The sequence below is a fragment of the Dicentrarchus labrax genome, unplaced genomic scaffold (assembly GCF_905237075.1).
Source record: "Dicentrarchus labrax unplaced genomic scaffold, dlabrax2021, whole genome shotgun sequence".
In the NCBI taxonomy this organism is placed as follows: Eukaryota; Metazoa; Chordata; class Actinopteri; family Moronidae; genus Dicentrarchus; species Dicentrarchus labrax.
In genome coordinates, this window is record NW_026136773.1 from 2,705 (window position 1) to 22,500 (window position 19,796).

Here is a 19,796-nt window from a genome sequence, read left to right on the forward strand (position 1 = left end):
TGAATTGAAGAAAAGATTATTGATTATTAAAAGCAGTCAGCTGATGTGTAAAACATTATGGATCATAAATGATTAACTGCAGTGAGTAAATGATCTTCAGCTACTGCTCAGACCAACTCAACACTTCCTCATGTGTTTCAACATAAAAGCATCTTAATGTGAAGGCAGCGGGAGACTTTTACTGTGAAACACCCACAGGAAGTGCTGACAGTGCTTTGACTCGTCCCTCTGTATCTGCAGAGGACTGAAGAGCCAATCATAGGAGAGGACGGTAGGTCTCCATAGTAACGGTGTAATGTTTGGGGAGGGGCGGTTTGTTGTTTCCAGCTGAGGATAAAACCATTAAAGGGTCGGTAAGTTCCTGCTGGAAGATATTTTAGATTATTTTATTCTTTAACATGTTCTTCAGCTCAGCGTCCTGCTGCCACGAGCTGTTAAAGACTGTGGACACACAGTGTGGACCAGACCAGAACCAGGACTACTCTCATCCTTTAGTTATCAGTAGGCTAGAGGTGGAAGAAGTTCTTTTATTTCAGAAAAGCAGAAATACTTTGTTACTGCTTTCAAATGGACATTCAGTAGAAGTACAGAAGTATTATCAGCAAAAAGTACTTTATGAAAAGTAGAAGTACTCATTATGCAGAATGACTCCTTTCACAATGTGATATTTATTATAGATTATTAAATTATTCAGTTTTATCACTAATAAGAGCACTTTAATGCTCAATGTGGAGCAGATGATAGATACTGTGTATCCTGCGGGGTAGATTAGTACTATAGTACTGCATCATATCATCAGTTACCTCTGAGAGGTGGAGTCGAAACATAAAGTGTGTCAGAAAATGTAAATACTCGAGTAAAGTACAAGTATGTCACAATTGAACTGAGTATATGTACTTAGTTACTTTCTACTGATTAAACTAAAAATCACTTCGATAACACGTATTTAAAGTAAAAGTAGTAATACTTATATAATGTTTTCTATAAATAGATTAATACTGATACATTCATGTGTAAACAGCTTTTTACTGTTGTAGCTGCTCGAGGAGGAAAATTAAGCATTTAATGAACTGTTGGTAGTTCCCTCTGTAATAAACCAGCTCTCACATTAATGCAGTTAAACTACAATATTTCATGTATTTGACATATTTGGTATTTGTGATTTGTGTGCCATTTATTTTATTTTGCTCGTTATCAATTCATGATAAAATACTCACAGTTCACTTATTTATTATAATTATAATTATCACATCACAATTAAAAACACATGCACGTATTGGCACAGAGCCTTAGAGCGTATGTGGAACCCTTGCAGCATAACAGATCTCCCCTAGTGGGACAATAAAGATAACCTTGAACCAGTTAGCAGCTACTTTTAGCTCCAGAACTACATTCAGAGTTCTCTTCGAATTACTGAAATACTTTCAGTCCTTTGAATAACAAATATTTTCTGTTGGCACCGTTAGTGATGGCAGGGACCTCCAGACACGATCGAGAGATGGCAATGAATGCCAAGCGTCAGCTGTCAGAGTGTTCGGACCCAGTGGAGAGACTCCGACTGCAGTGTCTGGCCAGAGGATCGTCTGGTATCAAAGGTCTGGGCAGGTGAGCTCCACATACATCATCTACCTATCATCTCAAAGATCTGAAATGACACGATGCTTAAGAGAGACACAACTACAGACTGACTTAAAAAGCCCATTTCATGACGAAAACTTAGCCTTAATAATGAAAATATAGTGAGATAGAAAAAGTAATATTATGGGATAAAACAGCAAAAATTGAGATAAAAAGATAAAAAGCTTCTGAAGGACTCCCAAGAAGTAGTGTTCATTATTCACATCTGAAGATACCAAAAATCTCTTCTAACTGAATATTCAAGAGATATGGTGAGGTTTTATTAATGGCCACAAGGTGGAGCTACTGTTGTCAGAATGTATGACTAAAATGACTATAAAAAAAAAAACAAGAATGTAAATTATTGGATTTATGATATAAAGTTCATAGTAATAATATGATTACATGAATCAAATAGACAGTACAAACCTCTGCCCCGTATCTACAGCACTGACCACTGCTATGTATGTACTGCACTGACCTCTCCCTGTACCTATAGCGCTGACCAATGCCCTGTATCTACAACCCTGACCTATGCCCTGTATCTTCAGCACTGTCCTAACTTAGTATTGTTGTCAAATTGACTCACTTCACCAAACCTTATGAAATAGTGTTAATATTAATAATATGGATTCAATCAAATCTTTATTAATTTAATTTATTAATTCTCTGCACGAAAATAAATTCATTTAAATTTAATTAAATTAAATTAAGTCAAATTATTGGCCTTCACTAAAACCTATGAAACAAAGTTGATATTAATTTTAATATTATTATTGTATTTTCTCAACACTACTGATCTGAAGTAGTTTCTCTGATGCAGCTCCCTGTTGGGTGTACAGAGGAAAATATATATTTGAATCTTTAATTAAACAAACTTAGAATGGTTTTTAGTGCTGTACATTCAGTGTTTTTAGTGTGCACAGTGTGTACAGGAGCTTTGTGCTGATGGCGATGTGTCAGTTATGAGCTGAGGTTGCCGTCTTCCTGTGATATGTGAACTGTGCATGGTTCTGCACTGTGAGAGTTAACAGAGGCTGCAGGATGTTGTGATGTGTTTGGCTTCAATGTCACATAATTGTGTTGTTGTTGCTGATTTTGTGGTTTTGTTTGCTGATGCTCAGCTGGAGTATGTTCTCATAACCTGCAGCTACAGACACTGTCACTTCATCAATACACCTACTGCCTAACATTAGTAGTAAGTATTATACTAAGTTCAATTCAATCAACTTACTACTACTACTAATTTATACTTTTTACTCCACTACATCTACAGCTGGTATTAGAGGTTACAGATAGTATATAAAAGTATATAAAATTAATAAGATTAGCTCTGCTGCAGCAGCCTCAACAGTAAAATGCAGCTTACATGTAAATGCATCAATAATAATCTCAAAGAATAAAAAGAATAATACTGTATAATATATATATAATAATATAAAACTGAAAGACACCATGTTGGCTGTACATAAGTATGAGCTGTTCTATATGTATTTGATTCAATCAATAATCTATTATCAATGGCGTAATATCCCCTTTGTGCCTGCGTCAGCGTTGTGGTTGTCTGCCAGAAGCTGTCATACATTGACTGTTGATCCAGTCTGAAGCCACATTGTTACCATCCACTGTTTAGATCTTGGTGCTTTTTAACTCTAGATTTGAACCGGATGAAGGATTTTAGTCATCGGACGTCTGGATCTTAAGTTATCAGAGAAACAAGCTGAGCTAACGTTAGCAGCAGCTCGGCTCGCAGCCCCTCCGGGACGTCCTTTGTCTGTCCAACAGCGTGGGAGAAGCAGTGATTGTTAAGGTGGAACTGCTTTATTCAGTGTGTTTAAGGTGGAACTGCTTTATTCAGTGTGTTTAGTGGTTTTAATCAGCGGGTCTGTTTGTGTTGGAGAGGAGGAGACCTCTGTGGATCATTGGGCTCCCGGTAGAAACCTCCTGAACCATGAACACTGAAGGAATCCTAACCGGGAGAAGCTGACTGCAATGACGCCAATGGTGGTGAAGACAACAACTCCCATAATCCCACGCTGCTTCACATCATCATACATCTCTATTTATTTTTTTAATGTGAGAGACCCCCTAGCAGCCAAAATGACATATTGAACTTTACATTTTCTGATACATTTACAAAAGTAAAGAGTTTCAATACAGCACTTTTACTTGTAACACAATAAATTGTGGTATTAGCACTTCACACATCACTGACTGAACCTTTAACATACTTTACTTAGTATTTGCGTATTTGAGCTGTCTGCTGCTTTGAACTTGTAATACATTTATGTGACAGCTTACTTTACACTCTTATAACAGTGTTCGTAAAAAATATGAAATTATGTTTGTCCTGTCAGAACCTTCAAAATAATGGATGATGACAACAACCGCTCCCTGGACCTGAAGGAGTTTCTGAAGGGTCTGAATGACTACGGGATCCTGATTGAGAAACAAGAGGCCACGGCTCTCTTTCAGCACTTTGATCGTGACGGGAGTGGGACCATCGACTTCGATGAATTCCTCATCACTCTGAGGGTAAATACACAGACAAGTTGCTGTGCGGCCGAGGATTGCTTCATGTCTGTTAACTTCAGTGATTTGTAAACTGCAGCCACAGATGTCTAAGGCCCGGAAGGAGGTGGTCATGCAGGCGTTTCGGAAACTGGATAAGACAGGTGATGGGGTGATCACCGTTGAAGACCTGAGGGGGGTTTATAACCCCAAGTACCACCCCAAGTATCAGAACGGGGAATGGACAGAGGATCAAGTCTTCAGGAAGTTCTTGGACAGCTTTGATTCTCCGTATGACAAAGATGGAAAGGTAATTACCACTCCATGTTTGTCTGACATGCAGCTCAGAGCTTTTAATCTGGTACTTTAAAGGGGCAGTTTACCACAAAACCAAAAAATAAATTCTTCGTCTTACCTGTAGTGCTATTTACTATTTCCTCTAATAGTCGACTAAATCGCAGAAAGAAGTGTGCATCTACTCAAAAAATGTGACATTAATGCCTCGGCTGAGCTGTAACATTAGCTAGCTCACTTAAGTAACTTCCTCCTTCAAAACAAAACCATTGATGAAGCGTATTTGTTTCAAAATTCATTTAGAGCGGGTATGATGTCACTTGCAATCGTATGCCTGGCTGCTAAAACATATCTTACTGGCTCTCTTATTTGGACTCTTATTTGGAAAACTCGGATTTTAACTCAAACCTATTTGGGCTTGACTAGTCCTGGTCTTGGACTCGACAAAGGTGGTCCTGACTACAGCACTGTCTCTATGGCCAATGTCTCCACAACTCAGCAACTCACCTCAAAACAATCAAGATGGATAAATAGCTCTACAGGTAAGATTATGTATACAAGAATTTGTATTACTGATCTTAGGGTGGACTGTCCCTTTAAGAGCTGTGTTTCTGTGTCTGAAGGTCATTAAATGTCTCTCTGTTAGAAAACATCTACAAAGTTGTAATTATTGATATAAATGTATATTCATGCTGGTATTACTCTCTGAAGGTGACCCAGGAGGAATTTATGAATTATTATGCTGGTGTGAGTGCGTCCATCGATACTGATGTCTACTTTATTGTGATGATGAGAAATGCCTGGAAACTCTGACTTAGCGTCATTCTGGTAAACAAGTTCATCATTCGGGTGGTGGGAGGAGGGCGAGAGCGCAGAGGTTTCCATCTCACAGTGTTTGCATTTTCCCCACAGAGTGCGCACTGGTTCCTCTGGAAGTATTCTGCAGGGTATACTGTATGGTTACTTTTTCTGAAATATACCACAAAGAAAAGAATATCACATATTTGATATGTGAAATTAAACTAAAATTTGGACTCCATGAACCATACAAGATACCAACGTCAGTAGGACAGTAGTTTGGTGGATTTGAAGTTTCTCTCAGTTCAGGGACTTTACATGTAGCAGGTTGATGGACACCATAATAACACATATCATCCTTTTCAATTTCACTTCCTCCGACACTAACACACGACTCCCTCGCTGTTTCCATCCAAATATGAACCTCCTTTTGTTGCTGTAATAGATCTGTCTCTGAGGAACTGGCTTTGGACTTTTGTTTTAGACTTTTTGTTTAATTCCACAATAAGTGAAATTCATAATGACAGATATTTATCACAGACATGCAGTTTCTGTAGAAAGTTAAACAGTACAGGATCCCTTTTGTTACCAATTAGCTAATTCACTCATTATTTCTCCAAATTAGAGGTGGTGGCTGATCAATGTACACAATGTCTGTTGTTACGTTCATTTGGATGGAAACCAGCCGCTGTCTTATTCTGACCTCCTTTCTCTACATTTTTACTTGATAGTAAAACTCTTGACTCACACTTTCATCTCGTCTGATTCCCTCCGTCATCATGTTGAAAAAACAGTAAAATCTTTCCTCTGATCAACAGGTGACCAAAGAGGAGTTTGTCAACTATTACTGTGGAGTCAGCGCCTCCATTGACAGCGATGTCTACTTTATTCTTATGATGAAAAACGCCTGGAAGCTCTGAATCTAAATCAAAGGACACAAACTCCAAGCTATCATTTCCTGTGCTGAAAAGACATCACATAACATTTCAACAATCAGGATGCATTTATAATGAATTACCAGCATGTTGTGTGAAGTTGATAAGATCTAATTCTTTGCTACCAGCTGTAATTCATTCTGTGCTTTTATGAGTCAGAAAATAATTTCTCTAAATTCTGAATGTAGTAAGTACCATAGTTTATAGACTGACTTTTATCAGTTTGCATTAAAAGTTGAAAATTATCTCAATGTAAATGTGTTGTATTGTAGGGGAACACAATGCAGCAGTATGTTTTTATAACAATTCTTTCTTTTTTTATTGTACGTTAATACGAAACACCACAGGCTTTCTTTAAATAAAAAACATTGGTTAGACAAGTACAGACATTTTCATATAGTATTTACAGTATATTTTGGACAGTTGAGTGAAATAATACAATCAGATTTCTTAAAGAAAAAGCGTACATTCTGTGTATTTCTTTCAGCCGTTGCCATGAGGAAACATGAGGTGTAAGTTGTGTCAGATATATTTAGAAGCAGCATTGTGTGTTTGACGTCTCCACTAACAGAAACAGTCGGTCAGGTTGCTGCAGCAACGCTATGATCATAATGACTGTGGTTCAGTGCTGCTGGTCCGAGGAATGTGGACTGAGTGCTTTTTAACAATGAGGAGAGCCTGTCCCACAGCAGGATATTAGTTATTTAACAGTTTAAGTGCAGATATGAGCAGCTTTCTTTCAAAGGACCCCACTGGTGTTTTTGTATGTTTGAAGAAGAATTAAGAATTGTAGTAAATCTTTATACAGACAGGTGACAAATTAAAGGGAAAACCTGAATATATTAAACACACTGAATGTACGTTTCCATACAGGACACAAGAGAGGATCTAGGTGTCCTTTAGGTGGATCTAGGTGTCCATTCAGCGATTCTAGAGGTCCTCTAGGTAGTTGTTGTATTGTGGTTGTATAAATCATTTAGGGGTTCTAGTGGTCAATTAGGAGATACTAGGGATCATTTAGGTTGTCCTAGTTGTCAGTTATGAGATCTTTAAGGTGGTTCTAGTGGTCATTTAAGAGGTTCTAGTACTTATTGGGTTGTTCTTGTGGTCATTAAGAGATTTCTGTCATTTTGGAGGTTCTACTCATCCTTTTGGTTTTTCTGTTGTTGTTATGGTGCTTTATGCGATACTGCTGGTCATTTGGAGGTTCCACAGATTTCTTTAGGTAGTTTTGAGGTTCTTGAGGAGGTTCTAAAGGTCCTTAGTTGAAAACCTATTCTGGAGTAGTTGCATTAGGTAGCACTCTCCACCACCATCATTAAAACACCAAACGAGATAATATCTTTCAGAAGAATGGAGTTTGTCCCTCAAGTTCCAGATACTTAAAAGCTCTGTTAACGGAGAACTGAAGCTGTTTTGGAAACTTGTGGTGGCCAAACACCTCACTAACACACTTTAGATTAGGATTTAGTGATTTGTCACCCATCTGTATTAATCCAAAGCAAAATGGAAGTTCAGGCAGCCAACAGAATCCATTCATTCAACTATGGTTTGAAACTCAAAGGACTTTCTTGAAATACGTAATTCAATATAGTGAACACCAAGCCCAGCTAAAAGATAAACTGATCCTTTAACCAGTTCTAGGCTGTAGTATGTTATGGAAGTGGTATTCTGTGATTTGTAGTAAAACATACAGAAACACTGGTACGGTCTTCTAAGGTTCCTCTAACAACCAACTCTGGACAACCAGATGACTGTAGGAGGTATGTCAGTATAAAATGTAGAAGATATTATGAACATATATTTGATATAATCATACGGCATCAAAGCAACAAAATACATAAAAGCTACATTTAAATACCTCTGGGTTAATAGGCAACATTTATAAAACTGCTACAAGTTACACGTCGGACTCAAGTGAAATAGAAAAGTTAAAAAATCCTTCACTTTTACTTTTGTAATAATAAAAGCTATTTATCAAATTTCTGCTGCTGGACTTTGACCATTCTTTTTAAAAACTCCATCACAAGTTGGTCAACATTAAGGAAGTGACCCAATAAATTCCTACTGGAGATATTAAGGTGGTCATTTAAAATTAACTTTAAAAAAATAACACACCTAAAACATACCGGCTCTGTGGCAAATTGAGGGTTGTCGCTAGCACAGACAGGAAGCGCCACGCTGCAGACATTAACAACAGCAGGTGGCAGTCTTCTCATTTAGCGGGATGAAACGGGCAGTTGATGTACGTCGTTTGACACCGGTGTGTTTTAGCCTTGACAAATCATGTAATGTAAATCTTTGTCTTTTATTGGCTGTTCCTGTTCTGATCGTGCATGTGATAAATCCTTTGGTCACTTCTTCTCCTACATAGGAGTAAGTCTCTTTATAAATGTGTCTTATTCTTCACTTTTAGAGAAGAACATTTTTCACTCCTCAGTTAGTTCTTTAGGTCAATGGTTCCCAACCTTTTTATTGAACTGAGCAATATTCATTTGTAACCACTGATCACAGGTTATGGTCCTGGTGTGAATTTGACCTGTGAGCAGTTCAACTAAAATTTATTATTTTCCCCTTCTGAGATTGTTTGTTTGAAAGATATTTAAAGGCCTGAAAGGGTGGAAATGTCCAGCATTGCCCAGCCATGCTAGCATCTCTGTGAGGCTATACTAGACACAGTGGTGCTTTGAGTTGAATGCAAAGCAAAAGTTGAGATATTTCAGTATGGACTAAAATGGTGGACTTATCATTTTGTGGCCCCTCAGATTTTAATTTATTATTATGACTTCCAGGTTGGGAACCACTGATTTAAAGCATCCTGAAGTGTAATTCTCAGAAAAAGATTCTGGTCCTATATTCCTACCTCCTCCTGATCTACTTGATCTGATAGAAACTGGACATGGTGACATAGGCCTCCTCCTGCTGGCTCACTCCAAACAACTCAGCCTCATTTCCTTCACTGCTGCATCCACGCTGAGGTGCGTGAGGTGTCTCCCCAAACTGGAGATCCCTGATGGGGGATGGACTGGTGCTCTGAAGACTGTCTTCTCCATCTGAGGAGCTTCTGCTCAGCAGGGCAGACAACTCCAGCTCCTCTGTGCTGACACTGGTGGTGCTCCTGGAGCAGTCAGAGCTTTGTGTGGAGCAGGCATGATTCGACTGTGTGCTTTCAGCAGCAGGAGCACTAGCAGCAATCGAAGGCTCTGTTTCGTCACATGGCTGCTCCTCAGTTTTCTCCATTGGGTAAACTTTAAGAGCACTGAACACCTCAGGTTTAAAGTTCAATAGGAGACCCTGCAAAAACAGGAAAATGGAATAGGCAATGAATAATTACCGCTAAACAGTGGTTAAAGTTTGGTTGGTTTAGGCACAAAAACAACTTCATCATGCTTACAAGTACTGACTACTTTAAGGCCCAGTCACAACAGCATTTTAAATACCAAACAATGGTGGTGAAATAAATCAATTTCAGTGGAATCACTGAGATGAGTTGATTCACGATTCAAGTTCTTTTAGATAGTTTAGGAGGTATTTGAGGAAGATCTAGTAGGCCTTTGGAGTGGTGGTTCTAGCGACCACTGAGAAGGTTTTAAAGGTGGTGGCTGTGGTCCCTTAGATGGTTCAATTAGTAATTGAGGTGATACTAGAAATCATATAGGGGGTTCTCATGGATTGTATGGATTTGTTGGGTGCCCATCGAACAGAAACTAACATCTTGGGGTTCAGTATCTTGCTGACATGTGGCACCAGGAGCCGGGGATGGAACCCATAACCTTCCGATTAAGGAACGACCCACTCTGCCACTGAGCCACAGCCGCCCTGTGGACGGTGAGCTGCCTGTCTATACTCTTTACTAGGGGCCGTCCTCCAACAAACTTGAATGCACAACAGGCTCCATGGCTGGCCAGTTCGTACTGTCACAATAGTCCAAGGAATACAGGAGAAGGAACCAAATGCAGACTCAGAGGAGGTGCTTGATGAAGTTCAGTGATTTCACAGTCATTACAAAAAGGCGTATGGGATAGTCAGGCAAGCACAGGTCAAAACCAGATTAAACATTCAATACAGGCAAACAAATCCAAGGGAGCAGGCAGAAAATCCATAAAGAAAGTCAATAAATAGGTGAGGTCCAAGAAAAGAAAGTAAAAGTCCAAACACTGGAAACACTGGGTAAAAGGGCTAGGATTCTTTACTGACGAACAAATACTAACTGGCACTGAGACAAAGGAACACTGAAATTAAATACAGTAGTGAGGGGAGGATAATGAGACACAGGGTATAGAACAAAAACAAAACTTGCAGGAAACGCACAAAGGCAGGAAGTGACCACTGAGGAAGATCTAGTAGTTACTTAGGTAGTAGTTGTGGTCCTTGTGGTAAACAATGAGGATGTAATAGTCCTTTTTATGGTTCTAAGGAAGTACTAGAGGTCATTTAGGTGGTTGTGGTCACTGTGGAGGTACCAGGCATCTCTCTCTCTCTCTCTCTCTCTCTCTCTCTCTCTCTCTCTCTCTGTCTCTCACCCCAACTGGTTGAGGCAGACGACCACCCACCTAGAGCCGAAGGGTCTGTCCTAGGTTTCTGCCTCTTAACAGGCAGTTTTTCCTTGCCCCCGTCGCCAAGTGCTTGCTCATGGTGGTACTGTGGGGTCTCTGTAAATGTTATAAGGAGTTCGGTCTATACCTGCTCCATTTGAAAAGCATCCTGAGATAACTTCTGTTGTGAATTGGCGCTATACAAATAAAATTGAATTGAATTGAATTGAATTAAGGTGGTTCTTGCGGCCCTTTAGGTGAGTCTAATAGTCATTAGTTTTGTTGATTCTTTATACGTCTTCCACCGTTGCTTCCAATAGACGTTGATTCGTAATAGCAATACCACTAGAGGGAGCTGAATGTTATTTAGTGAGGACAGTGTCAAAGTAAAATGACTCACTTTATTTGGTTTGCAGATCTGCACCAGTGTGTGTTTGGGGTGCGGGATGCTTGGCCACATGTAGGTAAATATTCTGTGAAGGAAAGAGAAAATAAATATTTATCTATGAAACATAGATCTAAATTCACTTTTCTGACAAGAAAGAAGAGATCTCGTACTTGTTTTTCCAGAAGAAAACAACACTGAAAGTCAGCACAACAAGAAGGACAAGACACACAATCAGTGTGTACGTCTCCTGCCTTTCATCTGTCTCTTTTTTGACTTTATCCCCTGAACAAAGAGAGAGGACCAAGTTAAATAAAGTCATTATTCTTGTCTGTCATTTGAAGAAGCAAAATGTGTACAAGCTGACTTGCTCCTACCAGCAGGTGTAAAGAAACTGAAAGTTTCACTCCAGTCACTCCAGGTACCCGCCAGGAACAACTGCGGTATCGCTCGTACTTTAACATGATATTCTGTGTTCTGTTGGAGGTGCTCCATGTCAATCTTCATCTCTAATGATGAGATGTTTAGAATCTGTTGTAAAACAGGAAAAACTGTCAATAATATCATTGTGGTACGGAAGCGTATTGCATTCACTTGAGAAAAATTACTTACTGAGTTATTATCTCACAGTGCTGAGATAGGTTTTCAGGAAAAACTTCTGCTATTCATTAGAATAGAAGAGTAACTGGAGCTCACAGCTGAGTATTTTTTTTAATGAAAACTCATCTCAGAATTATGATGATTATTATCGTTAACAAATATTTTTTCTCAAGTGAATGCGTTACATTCCCATATAGCTGAGCATTGTCAAAGGTAGAAATAATATCTGAAGCAACACAAATCAGATAATGTTACCTTTGTGCTGCCTGCAGTCCAGATGTGCAGCTGGAAGAGTTGATTTTCTTTTTTCAGGAATTCTCTGTGGTATGGAGTCCGAATATAAATGACAGCCTGGTTAGACTCCTGGTTGAAAGTAACGTTCCACACCTCAGGACTTCTCGGTTTAACTGCAGGGATACAACAAAGAACCAAAATACAACAGTGAAGGTGACAGTAACAGGTCAAACCTGTAGTTTTAAACTGGTTATTAAACAATCTCAATTTAATATTGATGCCTCTACTGAATACTGAACTCTTTATTCTCATCAGGAGGCAAACCATCAGTGAATGGCAGGTTGCAGAGTTCTAATATGAAGGGTCTGGAAGATGTTAATCAGTGATAGGGAAATAGTTTCCTATAGTAATCAGTAGTATGAAACTAAAAGTGACAGTATAACCTAAAAAATGCCTCCTACTGTCCTTACCAAATGTACTCCATAATTCAATCCAATTTTTGATTTAAAGGAAAACATCTGAATTAAAATAAAGTAAATAAATACTGGTGCTTCTATATGACCAACATAAAGAAACAAGACATTCACAAGAATGGGACAGATGGACAGACAACATGAAAATATAATGCCTACGGCCACAGCTGTCATTGGTGCAGAGGCCTAAAAATTAAAAAGAGGGCAGGGAAACTGGCTCATATTAAGATTAAAAGTAGCATAGATGATGCAGATACCAAGTCCTGATCTGGTACTTGTATTTTAAGTAAAGTACATTAAAGTTATTAAAATCAATTCAGTGTATATTACTGACAATTGAATAGCTCTGCAGTGCATCAAGAAAAAAGTGCCGTTCCTTAACCTTTTTTTTTTTTTTTTTTACACAATAAATGATAAAATAAACGCTCTGTAATGTTTTTAGTCTTTGTCGCTGTCTGGAAGGAGTTTCTCTCTCCAGTGTTTGGTGCTTTGGTGCAGGCTTTGCCTGCGTTACCTGAATGAACTGTCTGTATTCTGTATGTATTTTGAGTGTTTATTTTAATGAATTACTTATTGGCTTTTTATTTGCTTTTCTTGCACTTGCAGTTGCATGTTGAGTGTGACTGTGTCGGCTCTCTACCGCTCTCTCTCCTCCTGCTCTTGCTCTCACATTGACACAGAGCTCAGACTGGAGGAAAGAAACTGCAGAGAGAGCTGACAATGGCTGTATCCTGCATGAAAGCTTTGTGAGTAAAACAGCTGTGTGATAGTTGGCATGAAACAAAAGATCGTTTGTTAATAAAATGGCCAGTTTTGTCCAATTATCTTTGGTTTCGTTTCAGTAGTAGTGGGAATTGGCTTCAAAGCAGAGTTACTGTTTCATTTAACCGAGCAAAAGAAACTCAGTAGCCCCGTCTGCAAAAAACATCTTTCTGCCCTGTATGATTGTGCTTATATTCCATTGCTAGATATGCAAATGTAGGTTTAATTGCTAGACTCTGAACACTTTCCTCTGCAGTCAGGATTTACCTATTTTCTTCAGGTCGATCATTGCTGTAACCTTGCCTCCTCTCTTTAAGTGGGCCGTCACACTGAAATGATTCACAGGATTCAGATTTTGGGAACTGACTGTGTCCCCGAAATCCTCCACACACTTTTTCTGATCTGGTTCACTCCAGTCAGTGTAACTGTAAATAGAGAAACAGATTTATCTCATTGATTGAACTTCCTTTGAACACTGTTAATGTGCTATCTAGGAACAGATTTTACCACACTGTCATCTTCTCTATGCCATCTGCCTCGTCATCTTCATCATCCTCATTGTAGTTCTTGCCTCCGACCAGTTCACAGGTCAGACTGCTTTGCTCTGTCATGATGTGAGAGGTGCAGCTGAGTCTGGGCTCTGAGCAGAAACACAAAAAACTGTTTCTATTAATCCTGAGGAAATCAAGCCATCCATTGTTTCCTGCTCATCAGGGCCCTGGTCCTGGTGGCAGCAGGATCAGTAAAGTGGTATAAAAGCCAACATTTCTAGCTCCTCCTGGAGGATCCCCAGGTGTTCCAAGGCCAGATTAGATGTATAATCTCTCCAGCGTGTTCAAGGTCTACCTCAGGATCTACTTGACTTCCAAAAACTTTCAGATGAATACCATAAATAAAATAATATTTCCCAGCCTTATACATATGGGCTTAGCAGGTCAGAGATTTACCTTGGAGCTAGTCCATTTAATGTTTTGAACTGTATTGTGCAAGCAATGGGAAGCCAATGACGGGACGTTGAAACCAATTTTGTTTTGATTTCCAGTTAAAAACCAAGCAGCTGTGCAGAATATAGACATAGAGAGATACAATAATCCAGAAGGGTGGAAATAAAGGTATGAAGAACTTCCTTCTGGTCAACACCTAACAAAATGATTTCATTGCTGATGCTAAAACAAGACTGAATAACTGCGAGTTCTTGGTTTTCAAAGTTCAGTTCTTCATCAGAAAACACTCCAACATTTCTGACAGAAGGCTTTATCTTGTCATTAATTTCAATTTCTGTCAGACTGAATGCGGCAAATGTAATTCTCAGTCTCATTAAGCTACAAGACATCCAACACTTAAAGGACCAGTGTGTACGATTTAGTGGCATCCAGTGATGAGGTTGCAGATTGCAACACCCTCACCACACCTGCCCCTTCTAAGCATAGGAGAAACAACCCCTTAAAACTGGGCAAAAAGGACATGTATCTGGAAAGATGCAATGGTATACACATTTATGGATGTTTATGTATATATCATTTCATATAAAAATAAAATCAGTCAAAGACCAAGGCTGTAATATTCTACATACTGTCAGTATACACACATATCACCACCTTGAATAGAACTGTATTTTTGCGCATTTATTCCACTGCTGAAAAAAAGTGAATGTCTCTATCTAGATTCAGGGTTTAGTTTGTCTGTTCTGGGCCACTGTAGAAACATGGCGGACTCCACCAGAAGAGGACCTGCTTCCCCCTGTAGATAAAAACATCTCATTCTAAGGTAAAAACACACAACAATTCATATTTTCAGCTGATTATACACTAATGAAAACATACCTCTGAATATTATATTAAATTTCTGACAATCGATCCTCCTAAATGTTACTCAGTGGACCTTTAATATCATCTAAGCAGTCCTTTATGGGCAACCAGGCTGGAAGAATCAGTAGGGTTGACAGGAAGATATGATAAACTATCATCTGCATAAAAATGAAACCTCTCTAAAAATTACATGACCGAAGGTGAGCATGTAAATTAAGAGAAGTGTAGGGCCCAGAATTGAGCCTTGAGGTACACCAGAAGAAAGTTTTGTAGATGAAGTTCAACAGGAAAATTTCTGTTAGAAACTTTTCCTCTAGCACCACTAGTGTCTCAAGCAAGGCTGCAGATAAGTATTATTTTTATTATCCATTAATCCGTCAGTTATTTTTTACAATTAATCGACTGTGTCCAAAATCCAAGGTAATTTAATTTAAAATGATAAAAAAAAACAACAATCAGAAGTAGGAAATAGTGTATGTTTGACATTCCTCAAAAAGACATTATTCATCAATTATTGTCGATTCATTTCGATTATCATGCAGTTTGGTTCAGATATTCTAGGTGTGAACTTTGATGATCTCTTAACTCTATCACCACCATCAGGTCAACATTCCCATCAGCCTCCGCTCTACGCTAACTGATAATTAGCACTGATGAGATCAATGATAATGTTTTAACTGAAAAACTACAATCTGTGCCAAAAAGATGAAAAAGTACTTGATGCCTTAATGCTCAGAAGAAAAAAAAGACTGTCTGAAGTCTTTCACCAAACCTACCTATGACATCATAAACTGTAAAACTGTGATTCTCATATGATCAAATCTCCTGATATGAGCTGTCAGATATTTGCACCACATCTGGAAAATGTACATTTACATTTACGGTATCAGGATCAAAAACACTTGCAATGTGCAGTAATAAACATTAAAACATATTCTTATATCTGCTCACAGTAGTTTTTTAATTAAATCTTAAATCTTTCTTTTTGAATTGATTTTGAAAATATTCCTAAATAATATTTGTTCAGTGGCATAACCTTCGAGAGAAGTTTCACAGCCCACATTGCATATGAAAGATTGATTTATTAAAAAAAATAGAAATATATTGTTTTAATCACTTGCTCTATCCTGTTTATCTGATTGTTGCGACATTTTAAATGATCTTCTCACCCGTGTCAGTTTCTTCCTCTCCACTCTGAGCCTGAGTTACAGCTGGCAGAAGCAGTAGCAGCCACACGGTGATCCAGCAGCCAGACGGCATCTCCTCGTCGAGTCACCTCGCAGCTGCACAGACAAACTGACTCGTTCTTCAGCAGACTCATAATGCTGCATTCTCACCAGCTGAGAGCTTTTCTTGTCAGCCGGCAGGGAGAGGGGAAGAAGGAGTGGCGAGTTTACAGAGAAAGGGGGAGGGGGGTTGCTTACAGGATGTTCTGTAAATCAGAAAACATCTCTTTGTTCAGCAGACAGCAGGTTCTATGCAGTAAGAAGATGAATTATTGGACAGTTAGTTCTGAATACAGAGAAGATAAAAGGCCTCCCATTTGTCCATCAGTCTGACGTCATTCAGTCACAGTTCTACTGCACTTTGTTATTGACCTCTATTAAAGTTCAAATCACCCAAACGGGAGAAATGTATATTTTATATTTTGAGTTTCAGGATGACTAGTGACAGCTTCGTCTATCTCTAATCCATCAGAATATACAGAGCCATACACACACACAGACACACACACACACACCATTCAATTGAAACAGACATTCACACCACTCTCAGCTGAAACAAACTTTCCCCTGGGGTTTGTGTCTTTTGAAACCAAAAGTGAATGTTTATCTATTGACAGAAATGTAATGTAATATTGAGGTATGTTCTTGTACATAACCCACAAATATTTTCCTAAACCTATATAGCGCCTGAAAAGTACCAGCACTTTTTGACGACACAAGACTTTTTGTTGCATACAACACCTCCTGGTACGTACTCTTAAACACCTACACAACGCTTGACTTTTCCTGCGAAGTCCCATCCTACTGTGCATCTGATTGGCTCGTGTTTGTTGCCTTTGTTGTTTTGGTTGGTTAGGTTTTAAGCATAAGGAGTGAAATGGTCAGGGTTTGTGGCAGCAGAGTGGACCAATATACGCAAAAATTTATGTCAGCGTAACTGCATCTTAAAACTGAGTAAACAGCGCTGGAAATTGGTTTCGACAAGCACCAAAACAATTAGGGTTATCTCGTGGTTAAAGCTGTGCTGAATCAAGCTACTGGCACATTTTGTGTCCAACTCAGGCACTGAACCTAAACAAGTAGTTTTGGTGCCTAAACCTAACCACACTGTGACAACAGTTGACAGGAAGATATAATAATGAATCATCTGTGTAAAAAAGAAACATTCAATTCAATTCAATTCAATTGTATTTGTATAGCGCCAATTCATAACAGAAGTTATCTTAGGACACTTTTCAAATAGAGCTGGTCTAGACCAAACTCCTTATAACATTATTTACAGAGACCCAACAGTACCACCATGAGCAAGCACTTGGCGACAAGGGCAAGGACAAGGCATGGTTCAGGACTCACCTGATCCAGCCCTAACTATAAGCTTTATCAAAGAGGAATGTCTTAAGCCTACTCTTGAATGTGGTGAGGGTGTCTGCCTCCCGAACCACAAATGGAAGCTGATTCCACAGGAGAGGAGCTTGGTAACTGAAGGCTCTGGCTCCTGTTCTACTTTTAGAGAAAATAGGAACCCAGCATTCAGAGAACGTAGTGTTCTAGAGGGGTAATAGGGTACTATGAGCTCTTTAAGCCATGAAGAGTTTTATAGGTGAGGAGGAGAATTTTAAATTCTATTCTAAATTTTACAGGGAGTCAGTGCAGAGAAGCTAGTACAGGAGAGATGTGATCTCTTTTTCTAGTTCCTGTCAGTACTCGTGCTGCAGCGTTTTGAATTAATCGGAGCGTTTTAATGGACTTATTGGGGCAACCTGATAATAATAAAATAAAAAACAAAAAGAGTTGCAGTAATCCAGCCTAGAAGTAACAAATGCATGGATTAGTTTTTCTGCATCCGTCCGTGATAGGATGTGTCTAATTTTTGTAATATTACGTAAATGAAAGAAGGCAGTCCTAGAGGTCTGCTTCATGTGGGAATTAAATGACAAATCCTGTCAAAGATAACTCCAAGATTCCTGACAGTGGTGCTAGAGGCCAAGGTAATGCCATCTAGAGTAACTATATCTTTAGACAGTGAGTCTAGATTTTTGGGGCCAAGTACAAGGATTTCGTTTTTTTCTGAGTTTAACATCAGAAAATTGCAGGTCATCCAGGATTTTATGTCCTTAAGACATGTTTGTAATTTAGATAATTGATTAATTTCATCAGGCTTGATTGATAGATATAACTGCGTATCATCTGCATAACAGTGAAAGTTAATGGAGTGATTTCTAATAATGTTACCTAAAGGGAGCATATACAAATTAAATAGTATTGGTCCAAGTACAGAACCTTGTGGAACTCCATGACTAACTGTACTATTTATTGAAGATTCATCGTTAACATGTACAAACTGAACAATCTGATAAATATGACTTAAACCAGCTTAGTGCGGTTCCTTTAATGCCAATTTGATGCTCAAGTCTCTGTAAAAGAATATCATGGTCAATGGTGTCAAGATCTAATAATACAAGTACAGAGACAATGTCCATTGTCGGAAGCAATCAGAAGGTCATTATTAACTTTAACCAGAGCTGTCTCTGTGCTGTGATGAACTCTAAATCCTGACTGAAAATCCTCAAATAAACTATTGTTATGTAAAAAGTCACACAACTCTTTGGCGACTACTTTCTCCAGAATCTTAGAGAGGAAGGGGAGGTTAGAAATCGGTCTATAATTGGCTAAAACCCCTGGGTCAAGAGTGGACTTTTTAAGAAGGGGTTTAATTACAGCTATTTTAAAGGACTGTGGTACATATCCTGATAATAAAGAAAGATTAATCATATCCAGTAAAGAAGTGCCAATTAAGGGAACAACTTCTTTAAGCAGCCTAGTTGTGATCGGGTCTAATAGACAGGTTGATGGCTTCGATGAAGAAATGATTGAAGTTAACTGATGAAGATCGATAGCAGAAAAACAGTCTAAATATATAGCTGAGTTTACATTAGTTAAAGTTCCTGAACTTGGAGAGCCACTGATAACTGCTGATGGCAGTTGGTGATTAATTTTTTCTCTAATAGTAATAATTTTATTATAAAAGAAGCTCATAAAGTCGTTGCTGCTTAAGTTTATGGGGATATGTGGCTCAATAGAGCTGTGGCTCTCTGACATGTGTCTACAAATGATGTGACCAAAGGGAATCAGTCAGATGAGAGAGAACTGAGCCCTGAGGAATGAGGAGCAGCTGCAGATAGCCATTAGTTTACAGATGAGTCTAATCAAATACATATTAAATACGATTTCAACTAGTAGATCCCTAAATGTTACGCATTGGACCTTTAAAAGTGGCGTTCTTTTTACAAGCCATGAGATCATGTTACCCTGCTACACAAGAGCCACATTGGACTGAGACTGTATCTGTGGGGGGAAAGGGAATTACTGGGCACAGAATTGTTTGATCACACTGACATTGTTGAATGCCACAAATCGTGGGTTCAGCCAAAGGGACACTGGCATCCTGTTGTCAATGCTGGAGTCCAGATAGGCAGTGAAGAGTCAGATGATGGTGTGTGTCAGCATTAAACTGTTGGTGTGCCTGCATACAAAAACAGATAGCTAATATGATATGGAACGATGTTCAAAACATAGTATGAGAAAAATATAACTAACTTTAAATGAAGAGCTGTACAG

At 38.7% G+C, this 19,796-nt stretch overlaps 2 protein-coding genes across 4 annotated transcripts; one reads left to right on the forward strand and one right to left on the reverse strand.

The window, feature by feature from the left end:
* Nucleotides 1-253: 253 nt before the first annotated feature.
* On the forward strand, nucleotides 254-6,400 carry capslb (calcyphosine-like b). 3 transcript variants are annotated; one of them, XM_051393934.1, is made up of 6 exons: nucleotides 254-353; nucleotides 1,467-1,605; nucleotides 3,975-4,152; nucleotides 4,229-4,438; nucleotides 5,134-5,250; nucleotides 6,039-6,190. In XM_051393934.1, the coding sequence occupies exons 2-5, from the start codon at nucleotides 1,469-1,471 to the stop codon at nucleotides 5,233-5,235; spliced, it is 627 nt and encodes a 208-aa protein (XP_051249894.1). In that variant the 5' UTR covers nucleotides 254-353; nucleotides 1,467-1,468; the 3' UTR covers nucleotides 5,236-5,250; nucleotides 6,039-6,190. The 3 variants fall into 3 exon arrangements, with proteins under 3 accessions (XP_051249894.1, XP_051249896.1, XP_051249895.1); XM_051393935.1 differs by having other exon boundaries at nucleotides 304-349; XM_051393936.1 differs by lacking the exon at nucleotides 5,134-5,250 and having other exon boundaries at nucleotides 6,039-6,400.
* A 47-nt stretch (nucleotides 6,401-6,447) lies between these two features.
* On the reverse strand, nucleotides 6,448-16,288 carry il7r (interleukin 7 receptor). Its single transcript, XM_051393932.1, has 8 exons — nucleotides 16,122-16,288; nucleotides 13,652-13,784; nucleotides 13,412-13,569; nucleotides 11,931-12,082; nucleotides 11,453-11,606; nucleotides 11,249-11,360; nucleotides 11,091-11,163; nucleotides 6,448-9,449 (listed from the first exon to the last, which is right to left on the reverse strand). Exons 1-8 carry the CDS (start codon nucleotides 16,210-16,212, stop codon nucleotides 9,030-9,032), a joined length of 1,293 nt encoding a protein of 430 aa, XP_051249892.1. The 5' UTR covers nucleotides 16,213-16,288; the 3' UTR covers nucleotides 6,448-9,029.
* Nucleotides 16,289-19,796: the final 3,508 nt, after the last annotated feature.

What these genes read in the sequence shown, in the direction of transcription:
- capslb (XM_051393936.1), top strand. Translation starts at nt 1,469, where the DNA reads ATGGCAGGGACCTCCAGACACGATCGAGAGATGGCAATGAATGCCAAG. An exon ending in GGTATCAAAGGTCTGGGCAG is followed by an intron (nt 1,606 to 3,974) that starts GTGAGCTCCACA and finishes TTGTCCTGTCAG; the next exon opens with AACCTTCAAAATAATGGATG. An exon ending in AATTCCTCATCACTCTGAGG is followed by an intron (nt 4,153 to 4,228) that starts GTAAATACACAG and finishes TGTAAACTGCAG; the next exon opens with CCACAGATGTCTAAGGCCCG.
- il7r (XM_051393932.1), bottom strand. Translation starts at nt 16,212, where the DNA reads ATGCCGTCTGGCTGCTGGATCACCGTGTGGCTGCTACTGCTTCTGCCA. An exon ending in GGACTGCAGGCAGCACAAAG is followed by an intron (nt 11,607 to 11,930) that starts GTAACATTATCT and finishes GTTTTACAACAG; the next exon opens with ATTCTAAACATCTCATCATT. An exon ending in GTTTTCTTCTGGAAAAACAA is followed by an intron (nt 11,164 to 11,248) that starts GTACGAGATCTC and finishes TTTCCTTCACAG; the next exon opens with AATATTTACCTACATGTGGC.